This window comes from Eubalaena glacialis, chromosome 5 (assembly GCF_028564815.1).
Source record: "Eubalaena glacialis isolate mEubGla1 chromosome 5, mEubGla1.1.hap2.+ XY, whole genome shotgun sequence".
In the NCBI taxonomy this organism is placed as follows: domain Eukaryota; kingdom Metazoa; phylum Chordata; class Mammalia; order Artiodactyla; family Balaenidae; genus Eubalaena; species Eubalaena glacialis.
Genome location: NC_083720.1, coordinates 100,600,329 through 100,620,080, shown reverse-complemented (window position 1 = coordinate 100,620,080; position 19,752 = coordinate 100,600,329). Strand labels below are relative to the sequence as shown.

Here is a 19,752-nt window from a genome sequence, read left to right as displayed (position 1 = left end):
GTCTCTCTTTCTCTGTCAATTGAAAAAGATAATGGGAAGCACCAAAATATTAATACTGGTTATCTGAGTAGCGGGACTCTGAGTGATTTATTTTTTTATATTTATCAGTGTTTCTAAAGTTCTCTATAATAAGAGTATACTTACTCTATTAATCAGAAGAAAACCCACAAATACAGTAATAGAGTTTCTACTCTGTGAACTAGGGTCTTTAAATAACAATCAGTATGCTTTCAGAAGACCATAAATGTGGGAAACAAGTAGATATCTTTTTCTCTCCATCCTGCACTGCTCTTTTCTCATCCCACTCCTCCAACCCTTTTATTTCAACTTTCTTCACATCACTCTGCCATAACCCCATAACCAGACATACCGAGAAACTGAAGTGTAATTATTCAATATTTTAAAAATTTAAAATTGGTTAGTTAAATAGTTTATCTTAGAACACATAAAAAGGAGGTAAAATAGCCTAATGGTTAAGAGAACAGGCTTCAAAATCAGACAAATGTAGGTTTGAATCTTAGTTTGCCACTTATAGGACCTCACACAAGTTTCAATTTCCTTAACTGTAAAATGAGAGTACCGCCCTTCTTACTAAACTCCAGCGAGGATGAAATGAGAGAATGCATATAAAGCATAAGATAGTAGTAGGCACTCAATAAAAGGTAACTGCTGTTACTGTTTTGTAGTTAATGCCACAGTTGTTTTTAGTAAACAGCCCTTAAATTTTAATTTTCCTGTGGGAAAAAAGGCTTAGTGGAGTACAATGGTTGTTCACATCTTTTGGACTTCTTAGACCACTAAAATTTCAAAAACAATTGGAGAGACCTACATGGAGCCATCAAAATATTCTTTACAAAGTGAGTGTTATTAAAACCCACCAACAAATTTATCAGGACTATTATTTCATATAAGAAAAAGCCCTTGGGCTTCCCTGGTGGTGCAGTGGTTGAGAATCTGCCTGCTAATGCAGGGGACACGGGTTCGCGCCCTGGTCTGGGAAGATCCCACATGCCGCGGAGCAACTAGGCCCGTGAGCCACAACTACTGAGCCTGCGCGTCTGGAGCCTGTGCTCCGCAACAAGAGAGGCCACAATAGTGAGAGGCCCGCGCACAGCGATGAAGAGTGGCCCCCGCTTGCCGCAACTACAGAAAGCCCTAGCACAGAAACGAAGACCCAACATAGCAATCAATCAATCAATGAATCTTTGAAAAAAAAAAAAAAGAAAAAGAAAAAGTCCTTGAACATTCCCTAAAAAAAGTGGAAGACAGTCTCAGAGTAAAAGAAATCGTTCCCAAGAAAGGACAGTTGGCAACTGCATGACAAAATTATCCTTATTTTTTTTGTTTTGTCACATACCAGTAAACACTTAAGGACCAACACCAGTAAGCAAACTGGTAGCCTGATTCTTCATCCATAAATTAAGTTGTTTTATCTACCTCATGGGATATTCATTCAACAAACACTAACAACTTGCTATTAAGCAGAGGAATTCAGGATCAAATAAAGTATATAAAAACACCATACACAGTGCCTTGTATATTACAAAGCACCATTAAAATATACAATATTTTTTAAAATAAATAAATAAATAAATAAAATATACAATATTGTTATTACAAAAAAATACAAATACTATAAATTGATTCCTAAGAGAAAAAAAAGGTTTTCCATCCACTTGTTTTAAGGGCTTAATCATTTTCTATATTCATGCTATCACAAAAGACATTAAGGAATTATTAGAATGAAGATTTTCCATATTTTTTCTTTAGAAAATAGTCATATTTGTGATGTAGCTCATGATTCTGCCATTCTCTGTCTTATGGGAACTGAGGACGTTACTTTTCCCTCAGATGGTATGGCTCTCAAGGGAAAGTTATTAAGCTAGAAATTGCTGCTGTAATTACCAGATTGTAGAATCTGAATACTAAGGAAGAAAAGTTAACAGGATCTAAAAGTTAGGTTCAGACACAGAGCAAATTTTATTTTCTTAGTTTTGAAAGTATTATAAGATTTTCCAGTGTTAAAATTTACTTTCAAGTATGATGATCAAGAAATAACAAGACACCAAACTTAGAAATTAAACAGTTTTTAATTTTCTCTGTTGTTTCTTGATCCACTGAAAATAATTTCTCAATGCAACACATTTAGGCAACTTTTTTGTCACTTTCTTTGGGTTCTACTTCTTTAGGCAATAATGACTCGATCTTTAGTAACAAACCTTCACTTGCTGAACTTCGAAGGAAAGCACGTACCACAAAGGGTCCTGAAAACAAAGACAAGAATCAATTTTCATTTTATTCCACAGATACCTAATGAGCAAATACAAACGTACAACAAGAAACTTTATAGGACTCGTGTTACCTTTTCACTTGAAAAGTACTGATATTACTGAACTATTATTTTGAATTATAACAAAGGGAAGATCGCTTCATTTCTAGAGTAGAAGACAAACTAGCTGTACCATAGTATATTAGAGATTTATAGATGAAACTACACATATTCACTAATAATTCATTTCTCTCTTTCAGAAGGTGATCACCTAGAATTTATTTCATTGCAAAGTCAACAGTAAAGGGAACAGGTGATGATATTTACATTGATGGCAAGATTCTAAATATTTATTTAAAACAGTCAGCACAGATGCTAACTCTGTGTTACCAAACATTTAGTAAAATTCCTTAAAAATTAAAAAGCCTTTCATAAGAACAATGTTAAGGGACCCATTTCTCTTAAAATGGCAAAGAGAAGATAACTACATTGTTTTTAGAGATTTACTGTTCATCATTCTACTCCTGATATAGGTTCAGAGGCTCCTATAATCAAAACAAAGTTCTCCATGAAAGAGAAGAATCTATACACATACAATCACTAAGTACTATGGTCATATCTAGCACAACAGAATTAACAAATGAGGTATTTATTCACCAGTGTGTTTAACTCCCAAAGAAGGTTAAACATAACGTGAGATTGTGTTTTAATTATACACTTGGTTTATAAAATGAAACATGACAGATTCCTATAATGGTAAGCCTGTAAGTGCATAGTCAATTGAGGGTTACAGACTCTTGCTTGCTTTCAACCAGCGGAAAGAGAACACGTTTGCCTGAGGAAGGACTGTGAATGGCAGGTAATGCAGTGGGTACTACACGTGTTCCTAGCCTATGACACAGCTTCCACATCAAATTTCACTGTTCTCCATGAATCACCCCATTTATAAATAGTGATTCTTGTGACATGATTAAAAACCTTGTTTCTTTTCTAAAATAAATAAGATTAAGAAAGCCAACTGCTAGTACCAGTGACAAAGTGAATGGTCTGGCTTCAAAATACCATCTATCTCATAAATGACTTTAGTTTCTGCTTAAACACTATTGTAGTAAGTTTAAGGCAATCCGTTACAGTTTTCTTTCAAACTTTATTACATTTAATGGTAGAAATAATGTGGGAATTTATAAAGGTTTCACGATGTATTCCTTATTAATGTTAAAGAGGTCTCCTCTCCAAACAACTACAACTTCTTAATAAGGTCATTAGGAATCCTTTGGAGAATTAAATTGTATTTCTTTAATCCCTGGAAATATTATTGTTATTGCAGTTGCATATTAACTGGATTGTTTTCTTAATATTTTACATTTTTAAAGTATCACAGAGCTACAAGGAAGTCTACCCCAGAGAACCACTTACCCAAATTCAGTGGTCTTTGCCTACAAACTTCACTGATAACTGCTTGCAGATTGGCAGCTATCTGGTCACTTGACATATCCAGCTGAAAGAAAAGGATATATAACGTTAATGACGTGAAAGTGAGATGATAATACAATTTTTGGTAACTGTATCAGTAGTTGTTCCAGACAGTTTTTTCAAATATTCAACTAGTGCAAATTATGTATTAGGAGACCCTACTGTGAAAGAAAAAAACTTCCATAACTCTTTTTTCAGAATACTACATTAACATGTCTTTACATGTCAAGACTTAATTACCTTTTAGAACACATTATAGCAAAGTGTTTTAAAGTTGCTCCACTTGCGATTCCTTGAATTCCAAGTAATTTCCCCAAAGCATATCCTGCGGCAGAATACACCATTCCCCCCACCCCTTCCCTATCACCAAGGAATTAGTGATATTCTTTCTTCAAGTTATTTGTTTATTTTTTAAAAGAAACTAAGAAAATATTTAGAAGTTCATGCTTTCAAAAGTCCAAAATGAAACTACTTGACAACACACATTCAAATAACATATCCCACACAGAGACATTTTCAAGATGCTATGCTAACACTCTAACTCTGCAGTAACAATTATCCTGCTACTTAGTAAAAGCTACAGTAAGTAAGTATATAGTGAATGAGCCCTATTCATAAAACACCTAAACCCAGCACACATCTTTGGAAAGTCCTTGAGTTTATCATTCAAATTCAGTGCATGTTATTCTTCTTAAATATACCAGTTAAAATCAGTTCTATTGCATTCTTATGTTTAGAGGATTTTGCACTTTGCCAAATGAATCCAGTTTTTAAAATTCATATAAAACTTATTAATAGTGTAATTGGCAAAAATTAGACAGTAAGAGTTCAAACAAGAATTCTATTTTCCAATGACTCTTGAGACCATTGTGAGAAATGTGGTACATAAGCATAAAGAGAATTCCTCCTGAAACAAATTATTATCATCATCATCAGACAACATCTATTCGACATTCACTTAGGCATGATGCAGTACTAAACCCTAAATGAGAAGGTTTGGGCATTACCGGAGGAATTTTCACTTTATGCCAATCCACAAGTGGGAGTTTGGAGAGGGAAAAAATCAAGCAATGCTTAGTTCTCCTTATTAAATCCATAGAACTTATAGACTTTAAGTTGTATTGAAGTAAGTAGTTCACTGACAGACAGGGCACCTTACATTTGCTATGGTAAAAAGAAGAAAACAAAACAAAACACCAAGAGTATCAACATGTGTCCTTTCATTCCTCTCTTAATTCTCCACTTTCCCTCAAAATGTCCTCTTTTCTATTATCAACTGAAGTAACCAACACAGCTCTAAGGAGTTCCTTTACCCTTTGTAAAGACCTATACCTACCTTAGATTTGGGAAAGCAATAGATACAAGAAAAAGCAAGAGGTCCAATATATCTTCCTTGATAGTTACAAGCTATACTGTTGGACTGTATATACTAAACTTCTCAGATTTTTGTAATTGTACTTTCTGCAGACTTATATTGCCATTCCTACAATAAACTAACAACATAGGCTTTAGAAATGCAAAACAAAAAAAACAAACAACAAGAACAAAAAAGAAAGGCAAAACAGATGCCTTCAATGGTTTCATTAAGTTTTAAAATATACAAATTGTTTTAAAATATAGTTTACACTTCTGTCCAAATTTTAGCACCTCTAATTATCAGTACTATGTCCTCTACTGAATCTTAAAATATATTTTTAGCCATAATACCTCATTTTACTTTTTCTTTTAGATATTTTGTAAAATTATGAAAAAGATATATTTTATGGGCATAACTTTGGTTACACAGTTGACTACCGATGACAAGATAGCTATGTAAAAAACAAATGTATGCATGCATTTTATCAAAACTTGCATAGGAAATTTATTTGGGCCGACAATGATCTAGAGATAACTCAGGTAAGCAACATTTACAAGCTTCTCCATCTATATCTCAGTTGCTCTGTTCTTCCAGTAGTGCTTTTCCACACCGTAACATTTTGTGGCCTGACAAAGGTAAGGAGGACCATTTTGAGGATATATTATCTGTTAGATTCTCAATAGCAGAGCATTAGACTTGGCAAAGCAGGAAAAAAGTGGGGGCAGGGGGAGTGGAACGGGTTGACCTTGAAGGCAATATTGAACTATGTTAAGCATTGTATTTTTGTGTGTACATATGTGTGTATTTGAATATATAATAGTCACAACAGTACCTATGTTTAGCTAAAGTGATTGTCCACTACAGGGCAAAATAGTTATTCCTTGTTCTGTAGCATAAATGTTTTTAAGAAAAGACTGATTTACTGAATCCTCCCTTCTGCTTAACATCCTTATTATATCAGAAATAATTCCCTAAGCAGACTAGATGGAAGACTTCCCAAAGATGTCAGGGTGGTGGCTCAATCGATACAGCTGAACTATACCTCTTTGCTTTAACTCTCAGATTTTCCTCTTTCTATGCAATTCCTAACCTTTGTCTTCAATCACTCTCTACCATTATGAGAAAACTAAAAAACTGTGGTTCTTAACCATTGTTTGTCCCTTTGAGATGCAGACATATGCAGGACAAACTACAGTCATGAGAGTGTCTAAGACAGTGATTCTTAAACTTTTTTCGGGTTATCAAACCTTGCTCCAGAAAAATGCACACAGGCACACAAAAATTTTAGCCTATGCTTTTAGGGTCTTCAAGGATTCTTTGATTAAAAGAAAGGGGAAGAGAGAAGAAAGGCTCCTGAGGAAAGGGGCTCAGTTAAAAGGGCTACACTTTGAGAACCACCAGTGTCGCTGTTTAATTCGGCTCAAATACTTTGAACGACTAAGGACAACAGTATGGAAAAAGGATTCAACTTAATTTTCTACATTTTACAGAGGACAGAAATAACAAAGAAAAAGCAAAGTATGTGTGCACAGTTTTTAAACAATCACATGTTCCACCTAAAGTGGCCAGCTTGTGTCACTGTAAATGTTGTAACAGCCTCTAGATGACTGATCATCTCTAGCTGGGAACTGCAGAGAGGACTGCTGCTTTGGATAAGCACTTGTTAGAACACCTGACCTCCAAAACTCCTTCCAAGTGCAATGTTCTAGGGTTACAAAAAGGGTAGCCTGGCAATGGTTTCTGCAGGTGGGCCAATACTCAATTCCCTTGACTCCTGAAAGTCTAAACCAAGAAAAGGAAGACGAGACAGTCTGTGTATCTCCTATACAACATTAAGTAATAGTAGTATTAGTAGTAGTAGTAGTAGTAGCAGCAGCAGCAGCAGCGGCAGCGGCAGTAGTAATAATAATAATAATACTAGAGCAGCTCTATTTATTGGGTGCTTACTCTAAGGCAAACTCTGTTCTAAGCATTACATAGATATTCTCATTCATTTCTCCCAAGTATCCTAAAGATGCGAACCATTACCATTCCTCTTTTACAATTAGAAACTGAGACTTAGAAAACTTTGTAACTTATTCAAAAGCACCCACATGATAAGGAGTGGCCCAGCAGCTATGTGCATGAGCTCTAAAGGCAGAGAAATGTGACTCTGAACCCCATTTCCACCATTTACTAGCTTGTGACCCTGGACACAGCTAGTAAGTGTTGGTAATCCTTATGAAAATTGAAGTGTCACTTGTCTGGGAAACACAAAAGAGTTGGTTATAAACTAAGGGGAGAAAAAGAGGAAACTAAGTGAAATACTGAAAGGGAAAGAATATACATTTAAGTGGGAAAAATATGAATTTTTCTTTCCACCTAATGAATCCTTTCCTACCTTCCCAGTTTTTAGATGTTAACAGCATACAATTCAGCAACATTTACTTGGCCTTCACTCTTTGTGGAGCAACATGCTGGGGACTAGGAACAGAAAGATGAGTAAGATACAAACCTTACCGTCAAGGAGCTTCCCATCTGGTCACTAAAATACAACATGACAGGTGCTACTCTAATCACATGAACAAAGTGCCACAAGGGTAGAGAGGAAGAAGTGACTGACTTTGACAGAGAAGGCTTCACAAAGGCTATATTTAAATTGAGTCTTAAAGGATGAAGAATTCTGAAGGACAAAGAGGGTCTTCTAGGCAGATGGAGCAGCAAGAGGTAATGTGAGAACAGGGGGATCGGGTGCCCAGAAGGCAGCTCACTACATCCAGGCCCAGGGTTGCAAACTCAAATGGCCACAGTGGCCAGAGCAGGTGACATGCATGACTGAAGAGGACTGGGCTTGAGTGCCTGTGCACCCAGGACCCACGGGACACAGGCTGTGCATAGGTGGAGAGCACTGCTCCATAGGGAAGAGGCAGCAGCCATTCAGTGCTAACAGAATGTTACACTGAGGGCTCTGAGGCTGGTTTAACAGAACTCTTGACTGGTGAAAAACAACTAGAAATCTGGATTTCTATGTGACATCATCTAGTTTTTAAATGCTGAATCAATAAAACAAAACAAGTCTGGGGGCCAAACTCAGCCTGTAAGCTGCCAATTTGTAACTCTAGACTTCAAGCTGCATCACTGAACATAACAGGAAATCCTGAATTTGAACTTGACATAGTGATTTGACACTAAATTATAAAAAGATCTGAATGTAAAGCTAAAGATTTTAGAATATATTCTGTCAACAGTGAGAAGCTACTTAATGTTTTTAAGCAGACAAATGGTATTTCTGGTTTACGTTTTAGAAAGAATTTTAGAGGAAGGCTGTAAAACAGGAGTTGGCAAACTTTCTCTGTAAATGGTCAGACAGTAAATGTTTTGGGCTTTGCAGGCCTAACGGTTTCTGTCGCAAATACTCAATTCTGCTGTTGTGGTGCAAATGTCATCATAGACAATACATAAACAAATGACCACAGCTGTGCTTCAAGAAAACTTTACTTACAAAAACAGGTGGAGAGCTGGAAGTGGCCCACAGGCCACAGTTTGCAGACCTCTGGTGTGGAAGATAGACCAAAGGATGTCTGAGAAAGTGAATGGGCAAAAGAAACCATTACTTTTTGCTAAAGCAGGAAAGATTTTTGTTTTGTTGTGTTTAACAGAAAGCTTTGTTGGGTGCTGATAGACTTTTGGTATCCTACAATGCATCTACTATGCAGATGAGGCAAAAAAATGTTTTGTCAAGCTAAGAATTGCACTGCCATTTAAAATAAAAGTAGGAAAAATGCTTAGCAACTGTTTCAACAAATGCCATAAATTTTATATATGCACTTGAAACAAGATGTTGCATGGGGCCTTTCTGGAAGTTTCTTCAGGACTGATGACCAGGGCCTAAATCTGAAAGCAAAAAAGGCATGCAGTGCGTGCCCTATATTTTAAAGAAGGATGCCAACAATTAAGGCCAAAAAGTTCTCACCATAATCAACAACCATGCTAAGTAGAAGCAGGCCAAGAGGCAAGGCTCCAAGAGGCTCTTGTGTAGAGACTGGGGGCACTGCCAGAAGAAGATACTAGCTTGCTGAACATATGCTTGAAGGACATCAAATCAGTACGAGCTGGCCACTGGCCAGAGAAGTGGCAACAACCAAAGCAGGGACCACAAACACAGGCAGATAAGACGGGGCAGTTGCCTCTTCTCCCTTATTCCCTTTGCTAAGCCTCTACCACAGAAGAATTAGGCCTGGAACAGGGAGTGGGGTGAGGTATTTAGAACTGAATCAAGTCACTGCAGCACTCTACAGTCTAGAGTGGGAGAAGGTGAGTGAAATTTTACTAAGCCCTCCCTGCTTCAGATCACGAGCTATAAAAGCCTGGTTCCAAATTGAACAAGGAAAATCTCTGGATATGAGATTACAGTTTTGAACTGAATCTCACTGCACTTTTAATTACTGAGAGCCACTAGAATTATGCCTGTCACCTAACATGCCTGTGCATAACAGAGAAGAAAAATTGTACATGGCACACTTGGAATCAGGGGATGGAGAAGACTATTTCATGTTTGTACTCCACTAAATTCAGACTTTTCAATAGAGCTGTACATTTACACATAGACTGTATTCTGTGCACATGAGAATTTATGTGAATTTATGTTCATAGGAATCATGGTTATAATAATGAGTGATACTGGAAACAATCTAAATGCCCAAGAAAAGGAGTAAAATTGAATAAATTACGATATATCCACAATACAGCTATGAAAATAATACTTTGTAAGAATTTTAATGATTTCGGAGAATATTCAAGATACAGTAATTAAGGAAACGAGAATAGAAAACTCAATATATAGTATGACAGCAATTACATAAAAAATAAATGCATAGTGCCTTGGAAATCTCCTCCCCTTTCCTGGAGCCCTGATGAAATGCCTGCCTCCTAACCCTTAAAATTCATTTACTCCTCTCCCCTCAGGGAGAAGGTGTTTTTAGGGCTCGAGGCTTCCCTTTTCCATTCCTTCATCAAGGTTTCTGAATAAGGTTTCTGCTCTGCTACACACACACACAAATACATGCATAGAGAAAGAGCAGTAATGAAAAGCACTAAAATGTTACCAATTGCAATTTTAAAATAACGTTTATATTCTTATTTATGCTATTCAGTATTTTTCAAATATTATTATTATGTGCATGTTATCACCTGTTGATAAAAAACAAACAAACAAACTAGTTTTAGTTTAGCATTTTAAACTATAAAACCAGTCCTTTAAGATGCTATAAATGACAAGGCATACTTTATTTCTTCACGTTTCCCCGAAACAAAATAAAAACCATTCTCACTGTTGGTACTGAGGGATAGACCCAGACCTCCACATCCCTCCACCACCATGGGTCCTAACAGCTAATTATGTTGTTACAGGCTTATATATATATTTAATTATATTTTTTGAATTGAAAGGCAGTAAAAGTAACCTTTTTGGGGGTGTACAGTTCTATAAATTTTAACTCCTGCATATATTTGAGTAACTACTACCACAGTACTGGACACAGAACCCAAAAAATCCTTCCTCATCCCTCATGTGGCCTCTCTTAGCCACTCCTAATCCCTGGCAACTTTTCATCTCTTTAAAAATGTCATACAGATGGAATAATTATACGTAACCTTTGTTTTCTTTCCTCCATAATTTAAAAAATTATGGTAAAATATACATAAAATTTACCATTTTAACCATTCTGAAGTATACAGTTCATTGGCATTAAGTACATTCACATTGTTGTACAACTCTGACCACCATCTATCTCTAGAACTCTTTCTATCTCCTGCATCTAAAAGTCTGTACCCATTAAACACTAACTCCCCATTCCTTTCAACCCCCAGCCCCTGACAACTACCATTCTACTTTCTGTTTCTATGAACTTAACTGCTCTAGGTACCTCATATCACATCTGGAATCATATAATATTTGTCCTTAGAGTGTAGGAAGTGCAAGTGTCAGAATTTCCTTCCTTTTTAAGCTGAATAATATTCTACTGTATGTACATACGCATTTTGTTTATCCGTCCAGCCTTAGATGGACACTTGGGTTGCTTCCACCTTTTGGCTATTGTGAACAATGCTGCTATGAACATGGGTATACATATACCTCTCTGAGTCCCTGCTTTCAATTCTTTGGGGTATATATCTATAAGTGGAATTGATGGATCTTATGGTAATTCTGTTTAATTTTTTGAGGAACCGCCATACCATCTTCCACAGCAGCTGTACCACTTCACATCCCCATCAGCAATGCTCCCCATTCTCGCCAACACTAATTTCTGTTTTTTTGGTAACAGCCATTTCAGTAGGTGTAGTGCAGCATCTCATTTGGTTTTAATTTGCATTTTCTTGATGGCTAATGATGCTGAGCATCTTTCATGTGTTTATTGGCTATTTGTATATCTTATTCGGAGAAATGTATGTTGATACTTTGCTCACTTTATTTATCTTTTTATTATTGAGTTATAAGAGTACTTTATAGGGCTTCCCTGGTGGCGCAGTGGTTGAGAATCCGCCTGCCAATGCAGGGGACACGGGTTTGAGCCCTGGTCTGGGAGGATCCCACATGCCGCGGAGCAACTGAGCCTGTGCGTCTGGAGCCCGTGCTCCGCAACGGGAGAGGCCGCGACAGTGAGAGGCCCGCGCACCGCAATGAAGAGTGGCACCCGCTCGCCGCAACTGGAGAAAGCCCTCACACAGAAACGAAGACCAAACGCAGCCAAAAATAAATTAATTAATTTAAAAAAAAAAAAAGCGTACTTTATATATTTTAGATACAAGTCTCTTATCAGGTATATATATAGTTTGCAGATATTTTCTGCCATTCAGTGGCTTGCCATATTATTCTGTTGATAGTGTCCTTTGATGCACAAAAGTCTTGTTTTGATAAAATACAATTTATCTCTTTTGTTACCTGTGCTTTTGGTGTCAGTATGTAACCTTTTGAGATACTTTCACTCAGGTTACAGTATGTAACCTTTTGAGACTGACCTAAATTGTTGTGTCTATCAATAGTTCACACCTTTTTTTATCACTGAGTCATACTCCATTATACGGACGTACCACATGTTTTTTTTTTTTAATCCATTCACACATAGAAGGATAACTGAGTTTTTTCCATCTTTTGATGATTATCAATACAGTTCCTATAAATATTTGTGTTCAGATATTTGTGTGAACGTTAAGTTTTGATTTCACCACAAATGTTTCAACTCTATGGGAATGGGATTGGTGGACCTTACAGTAAACGTATGTTTAGCTTTACAAGACACTATCAAACTGTTTTCTAGAGTGGCTGTACTATTTTTTATTCCAACCATCAATGTATGAGAGTTTCTCCATAATCTTGCCATTTTTTAAAAAAGTAATTTTCTGCACAATACTTCCTCCTTTCCTTTTGAGACGCCGATGATATGAAAGTTAGATCTTTGTTATCGTCTCATAGGGCCTTGATGGTCTTTTTTTTTTTTCCCAATCTTTCATCTCTGTTTTTTAGATTGAATAATTTTTATGATCTACCTTCAAGTTCTCTGACTCTTTCCTCTGTCACCTCCATTAATTTCAGCTCCAGAAGTTAATACACAATTTTTATGAGATCCCTTTCCTAAGTACCCCGCCCCTTGATATCCCCAGTACTTTCTGGTTCCCTGGGGCTCTCCTTTTCAGCACTCTGCCCAGAAAGCTGAGGTTTTACTTACATTTTGCCTCTTACTTCCTCCAACTGTTTTGGCAGTGGGGGCCAACTGGCAGGAAGACAGAGAAGATAAGAAAAGGGTGCATGCCCCTCCTCTTGAGACCATAGATCCTCCAATCAGAAAGTAAGGCAACCCCTTTCCTCAATTTTAGATACCTGTGTCTTCCTTTGCACCCACTGTCACTGTTAGGAGCCATGATCTCTATTTCCCAAGCCTGAGGTAGAGGGCTTCTCTTAGAGCTCTCCTGGGGCTCTCTCTGCCTGCATTGATGTCCACTTCCCGGTTTCAGGCTATGTTGAGACCAGGCCATGTGACAACACAAAAGGAAAAATGGCAAACTCACCGCCAGTTTGGTGGTACTTCAAATTCTGGCCTTCCCTAATTCACCTGCTACTATTGACTTTTCAGAGTCTTCAAATAGCTGCTCCATGCATTCTGTCCAGGTTTTATAATAGGTGCACTCATTGAGAGAGATAGGGTGTCATGTGATTATTACACCATCTCACTTGGAACCAGAACTTCCCAGGCTTATGTTTTATATATTCATATTTTAGGGTTGGCAAACTTTTTCTGTAAAGGACCAAAGAGTAAATATTTTAGGCTTGGAGGGTCACATATGATTTCTGTTGCATATTCTTTTTTTATACAGCCTCTTAAAAGACCATTCTAAGCTCACAGGTGGTACAAAAACAGACCATAGAGCCATTGTTTTCCAACTCCTGTATTAGAATACATTATTTATCTCCAAGTATACAAAAATTCATGCAAAGACAAGTTGTAGTATGATTTATGCTTTACATCACTTTAACAAATCAATATCTTTACCAAAATCTACGGGCGCTGTAAGGCAAAAGCAGCCTTCATCATTGCTCATGATAAAGTTGTTTGAAAAATCCGTAATTTTGTGTTACATTTAATATATTTAATAATTCATAATAGGATCTTATAGATGTTTTATTGTTTACTGTAAATACTATATTACTAAATGTAATTATTTGTTTAGAAGTAACACTAATGAAAATTGCAGGGAATTATCTTTCAGATCCATTCAATTTCTTCTACCAGGATTTGGATAAAGACAGAATTCAGTAAAAGCTATCATACTTATCACTGGTTTTTGAAATAAAGCTAAAAAAAGAAAGCTGTGTGTGCAGTATACTGACAATTACTTATTAACAAATGGGTTGGCAAACAAAGGAAAGCAAGTCAGTTTACTTCCCTACTGCATGTTATGTCACATATTTTTCATCATGTGTTATTCTATTGATCAATGATCACTACATTGTTGAGTTACTGCAATGAATTAAAAAGCAAAGTTAGCTGTTTCTCTCAAATGGTATGGTTCTTCTTATGCTATTATTTATATCTGATTGAAGGGGAGAGTCACACTTCCAATCCCAAAAGTTCTGGGAAATTAAAATCTGATTTCATGACAGTATAGATAAGAAAACTAAAAATGATAATAAACTATTTTTAATTCTAATATGCCTACTGGTAAGAACACTGATAAAAATCCATACAATGGATATACCCTAAAATACTATAAGGACTATTCATCCCAGTTAAATAAATATACATCTCTCACAATAAAGCATCAAGCAAAATGCTGGCACATACTGGGTCCAGGATAAACCTTATTTCCTCCTCTTTCTTAGCCCCATACTTTTAGAAATCTAAGATCTACTGCCAGTCTACTTCTTTTATTTTTAATGAGAACTAAAAAGTATAGAATTTGACTTTCATATTCTACAGTTTATTTTCCACCTTTAAATTTCCTTATCTATGACACAGTACACTGCAATATACCAAAAATAATGCAACGAAAGAAAAGTTAATCATCAACTGGAAGAAACAGAGGAAAAGGAGGAGGGGAAGTGGCAATGAGCCATGAGCCAATGAGCTGCCGCCTTGTATCCAACTATTGTTTGTATCTAATTGATTTAAGCAATACTCCTTGCTTGACACTTTCTCAACTTGTGGATCCAGATGCTTCAAAATAAGGCTTCATTTTCCATGCGCTATACTATTCACATCTTGTTTAACTGAACTCCGACACATTCACTTTTCCTGTTCTAACATGTTCGCTAAATCTGAAGGCTCTGATTTCAACACAAGATTTTACTATGCTTATATTCCCTTGCCCTGAACTTGTTTATTTTTGTTACCATATACATCATCTTTTATCAGCTGGCAAGTTGACAATATTCTTGCCACAAAACAATTCACTATTACACAAGCAAAACATAGTGATACACACCTATGAATGGACCATGTCTACAACTTTAAAAAGAGGGGGGAAAAAGCACATCAAAGACACTACCTTTATATTAAGTATGTCAAAGATCCAAGTATATTTGAAACCCAGACAAGAAACACTAGTTAAATCAGGTCTTGGCATGATTTATTATAAACAGAAATCTGAGATGTCCTATCCTCTGTTTTTTTATTTTTCTTTTAAGAAAATGGTTTGATTTGCCAATAGCATTATTATTTACAAGTCCTCAAAATCTGGATATTTACATGATTGTAAAAGGGTTCCAGTTGTTTTCCCTTTAATGTTATGATAACCATTCATGTCAAAGCTAGGCTATTATATTACATTTAAAAGATGTTCTTCAAAATTTCAATTATATTTAATGAAGTTTTTAGAAGTCTTCCTCAATCCAAATTATTTAAGAGTTTATGTTCTAATTCCATATTAATAAATTAAAAGAAAAGAAATAGCAATAGTTTCTAAATCAAAACAGAACAAGTGGCATACATATTTTGAAAGTAGTTTCTTTAGAATACTTTACTCTTTTATTTACTTAAGTTGATTTCACAGGATACTAGTAGGAATCTGTCTTGTGATATAAGAAAATAAATAGGAAAAGTAGGACTCCACTCACTCACAGGAGGAATCAATGTTTCATAAGAAACTTACTGACGCCACTAATTTGGAATTAGTAATAATTCAAAGACTGTCAAATATGTTTTAAAAGTTTTATGATGTAATGAATGTGAATGTAATGAATATGATGTAATGAATGTGATAAAATGAATGTGAATTAAGATTACAGAAAAATATTTAAACATCTTTAGAGAACATTTACATTAAAAACACTGTTTAATATAAACCACTGATTTGTTAATTATATAGCATAATTAACTGAGGCAGCATCTATCAAGCAACATTTTTGCATTAGATACTCTATGTTATCAGTTAGTTGTATTTCATTGAAAAACTAGTCTGTGGCATTCACTTTCAACTAATTCACATTAATTTTCCCATAAATTTAATTCTATTTTTCATGTCTTTCCAACATGTAGGTGGATGAACAAGGAGGTAGGGAAGAGTAGAGAAGAGAAAAAAAAAGAGATACGGAAAAAGAAAATAGAAAAGAAAAACTTCAGAGAGCTATTAAAAGAAGGAAAAAATAAAAGGAAAGAGAAAGAGGGAGGAAGGAAGAAGGAAGGGAAAAGGGAGCCTGAAAACAAGTATCAAAAACAAACTACATTAAAAAAAAAAACCCTACAAATAATAACAATTATTTTTAAATCATGTCAAATAATTTTCATCAAAGTACCAGAAATGAACTAACTCTTCATCCACAGACTGAAAGAGTAAAACAACCATGAATGTTCAAATGGGGAGGAAAATATTACAAAGCTGCTCAAAAGCCTATTATAATTATTCTTGAATTAATCCTCATCTAATCTCCTGCCTAGATTGGTGGCCAGAATTCTGAGAGCCAGGTAAGGAAAGAGGACTGGGTGGGGAGGAGGGAAGGATTTCTCAACATTCCATATACATATATTCACTTAATCTCCCTGTTTTCAATTTTCTCAACTCCTGATCTCCCCCAGTAAGAGACCTTTGTTTTAATCTTTCCCACCATCTGCTAGCATGGGAAAGGGCAGTTACCCAGGGTCATGAAATATGTAAAAATCTTCAAGAGTTTTCAACTAATCCTATTTCAGAGGGTTCTTGCCCCATCCCCACACATACCATTAACACTCAGTTCCAGAGATATCTAGAGCCAGATCCTAGCCTTTTTAAAGATCCTGAAATTTAAATTATATTAATATTTTGGCTTTCTCCATTGTTGACTTAAGATTTGACATTTTCTAATCAGTTACTACTGTGGTATGCATTCAATCCATCTTTACCTGGAAGCCTCAGAGCACATGTTATTTTCAAGTGTCCATGTGATACTTGGAAAAAGAATATTAATCTTATACTATGGGCCACAATGAAAGTCTTGAGGAATTTTTTAAAAGTAGAAACTAAAAAGGATGCAGTCTTCAACCATAAGGCAGTCAAACTAGGATATAGCAAAAATTTAAAAAGTCAAAAAAGGTTCCAAAATTTTAAAATACTCTCCCAAATAAGAATAAAAAGTCCCATGGCAGATTATTTAGAAAATAATGACAAGAAAACTAAATATCAAACATGTAATTAGAGGCAAATTCACAAATTTAAACTCTTAAGAAAAAAAAAAAACCTCACAAACCTCATATAAAACTTAGAAAATTAGAAAACAACAAAACAAATCTCAAGATAATATAATAAAGAAAAAGAGCAAATCAATAATTTATAAACAGAAAAAAATAGCAATAAATTCTAAAAACTATACTAAAAAACAAAAGTACTTTAAAAAACATACACAGGATAGCACAGGGAACTATAGTCAATATCCTGCAATAAACCATAATGGAAAAGGATAGGAAAAAGAATGTATATCTATGTATAATGGAATCACTTTGCTGTACAGTAGAAATTAACACATTGTAAATCAACTATTCTTCAATAAAATAAATTTTAAAAAAACATATACAGAAGAATGTCCTATTTTAGGCTATGCATATAAATTATGATATAAAATATTTGCATATTTTATATGCAAATAAAAGTGTTATGATGAATGAAGTGTTATGATGTCTGCAACTTAAAGTGGTTTAGAAAATATAAAAGAATATCTACTATTTTCTCTAAGCAAACTACTTATACTAGTTTTTCTAAGCAAATGTGACAAAATTGGTGAATCTAGGTGATGAGTATATAGGTGTTTGTTATACTATTCTTTCAACCTTTCCATTCATTTAAAATTTTCCAAAATAAAAAACTGAGGAAAAAGATATGCTGACATTGAGGGTATTTAAAAATAAGAGCTTAAGCTCTTTCAAGTAAGAGCTTAACTAAGCTTTATTAAGCAATAAATTCCAAGAAAATGTGTAATGTTTCATTATTTTCTTACCTAAAATGTTATGTGATTTAATTTCTCTTTAGATTTTCTTTTCTAAAGTGCTATGAACCAAGGAGTCCCCAATGCTCTAAGATAAAATGAAGACAGATCATCAAGATTCCTGATTTTATGGTGTTTCAGAAAATATTACAGTGAAAAGTCATTTTTAAAAGCTTGTATGTACATGTATACTTGAATTACTTTGAAGTGAAAAATTAAAACAGAAAAAGTTGATTGGACATGATCCTATAGAGATTTTGTAAGCATTTAAGAATAAAAATATATAGCTGTTTTAATTGTGTAAATATAAAAGCTGGTATGCAGAAGTCATTCTTCTTTGTACTTATTCATTTTTAATGTTCTATAAAGTGAAATGTGAAGTAATATTTCCCTAGATAAATGGTTTTATGTGGATTTCAATCATATTCTAACTCAAATATCTGCATAAATATCAGCTTCAATTAAAAAAAAAAAAGAAAAAGTTGATTGGAAATATAGCAGGTCCTCACTAAACATTCTTTTGAAAGTGTGGAAAATCCCACTAAGTTTCTGTGCTGACACCAAAGCACTTATAAAGGGGCCAAAACTACAAAAAATGATCTGAAACTGAGTAGATTTTATAGTACACTGCACCCTTTAAAAGGTCCATTGTGCATTATAACACAAATCTACGTTTTTATCCTCAAACTTTATCTAACTTTATTAATCCCAGAAGATTTCTAGGTTAGACTTGATTTGAAAATCAAAGTCTAAAACCCATGAAAACTACAGTAACTATTTCTACATATGTGAGATTCTACTGAACTGGATTCAGACATAAAAGTTAGTTGCTACTTGAAAACATATATACAGAAACATGGGTCAAATTTTATAGGTTCTTTTAGGAGTGTATATAATAGGCCATGAGAGTCATAATTTATTATGGTATGAAATACTATGATAGGTTAAATACATCAAATAGGCACATTCCAAATTTTCCTTTAAACTACAGTTCATGTTCTTTCTTCTTGATAAATGCTCCCTACTACAAGTCCTAATGTACCATATTTTATAGCTGTAGAATTTTTTTCCTAGTGAAAAGTTCTATCTCTTGATCTCCACCACTCTCAGCAAATGAAACCTAACAACAACACTATCACCTTTGATTTTAAAATATGTGAAGCAGTCAATATTAACAAAAGTGAAAGAAGGAAGAGAGAGAGAACATTTTAGTTTTTGACAAATATAATGATATTATGTGTGTCTCTGTAAAATGGGAAAGTCAACATTAATAGAAACTTGGAAAGAACTTTTACCTTATAATAAAGGACAAGTTAAGAAAACCAGTCAACAATGGGACTGGCTTACAATTACACTTACAAGTGATCTGGTAAAGTAGGCTTGAGGCTAAGATTCTTAAATCAAACAAGCAATCTATCAGTGAGAAAAAACAAAGCATGTTTCTGAGAGCCTCATAGCTGACATAAAATGGATTTGTGGTATGTTATAAAATACTAACAGACACCCTTTGAAAATTACTTCAAAGTCTTTATTCTGGCAGGTTTCTGCTATAATATCTGGACACTGTTTAGTTTTTTTGTGTAATGTCAAAATATACACCTGACTAAGCATTCCTATAATGAATAAAGGACAAGATTCTTAATTCTGACTCTCATTTTGTGAAATCCCAGGAATGAAAATTTTCACTTTCAATATTACTTCTAAGGACTGTTTGAAAAGTTTAGTGTA

At 34.9% G+C, this 19,752-nt stretch overlaps 1 protein-coding gene across 1 annotated transcript in view; it reads right to left on the bottom strand.

Annotated features, from left to right (window-relative positions):
* Positions 1-2,102: 2,102 nt before the first annotated feature.
* The window catches only part of MRPL1 (mitochondrial ribosomal protein L1), a 57,017-nt gene continuing 39,367 nt past the window's right edge, over positions 2,103-19,752 (bottom strand). The window contains exons 8-9 of the mRNA XM_061191513.1: positions 3,686-3,767; positions 2,103-2,264 (exon numbers count right to left, since the gene is read on the bottom strand). Coding sequence (XP_061047496.1) covers positions 2,146-2,264; positions 3,686-3,767 — 201 coding nt within the window. The 3' untranslated portion in view covers positions 2,103-2,145. The remainder of the gene's footprint in view (positions 2,265-3,685; positions 3,768-19,752) is intronic.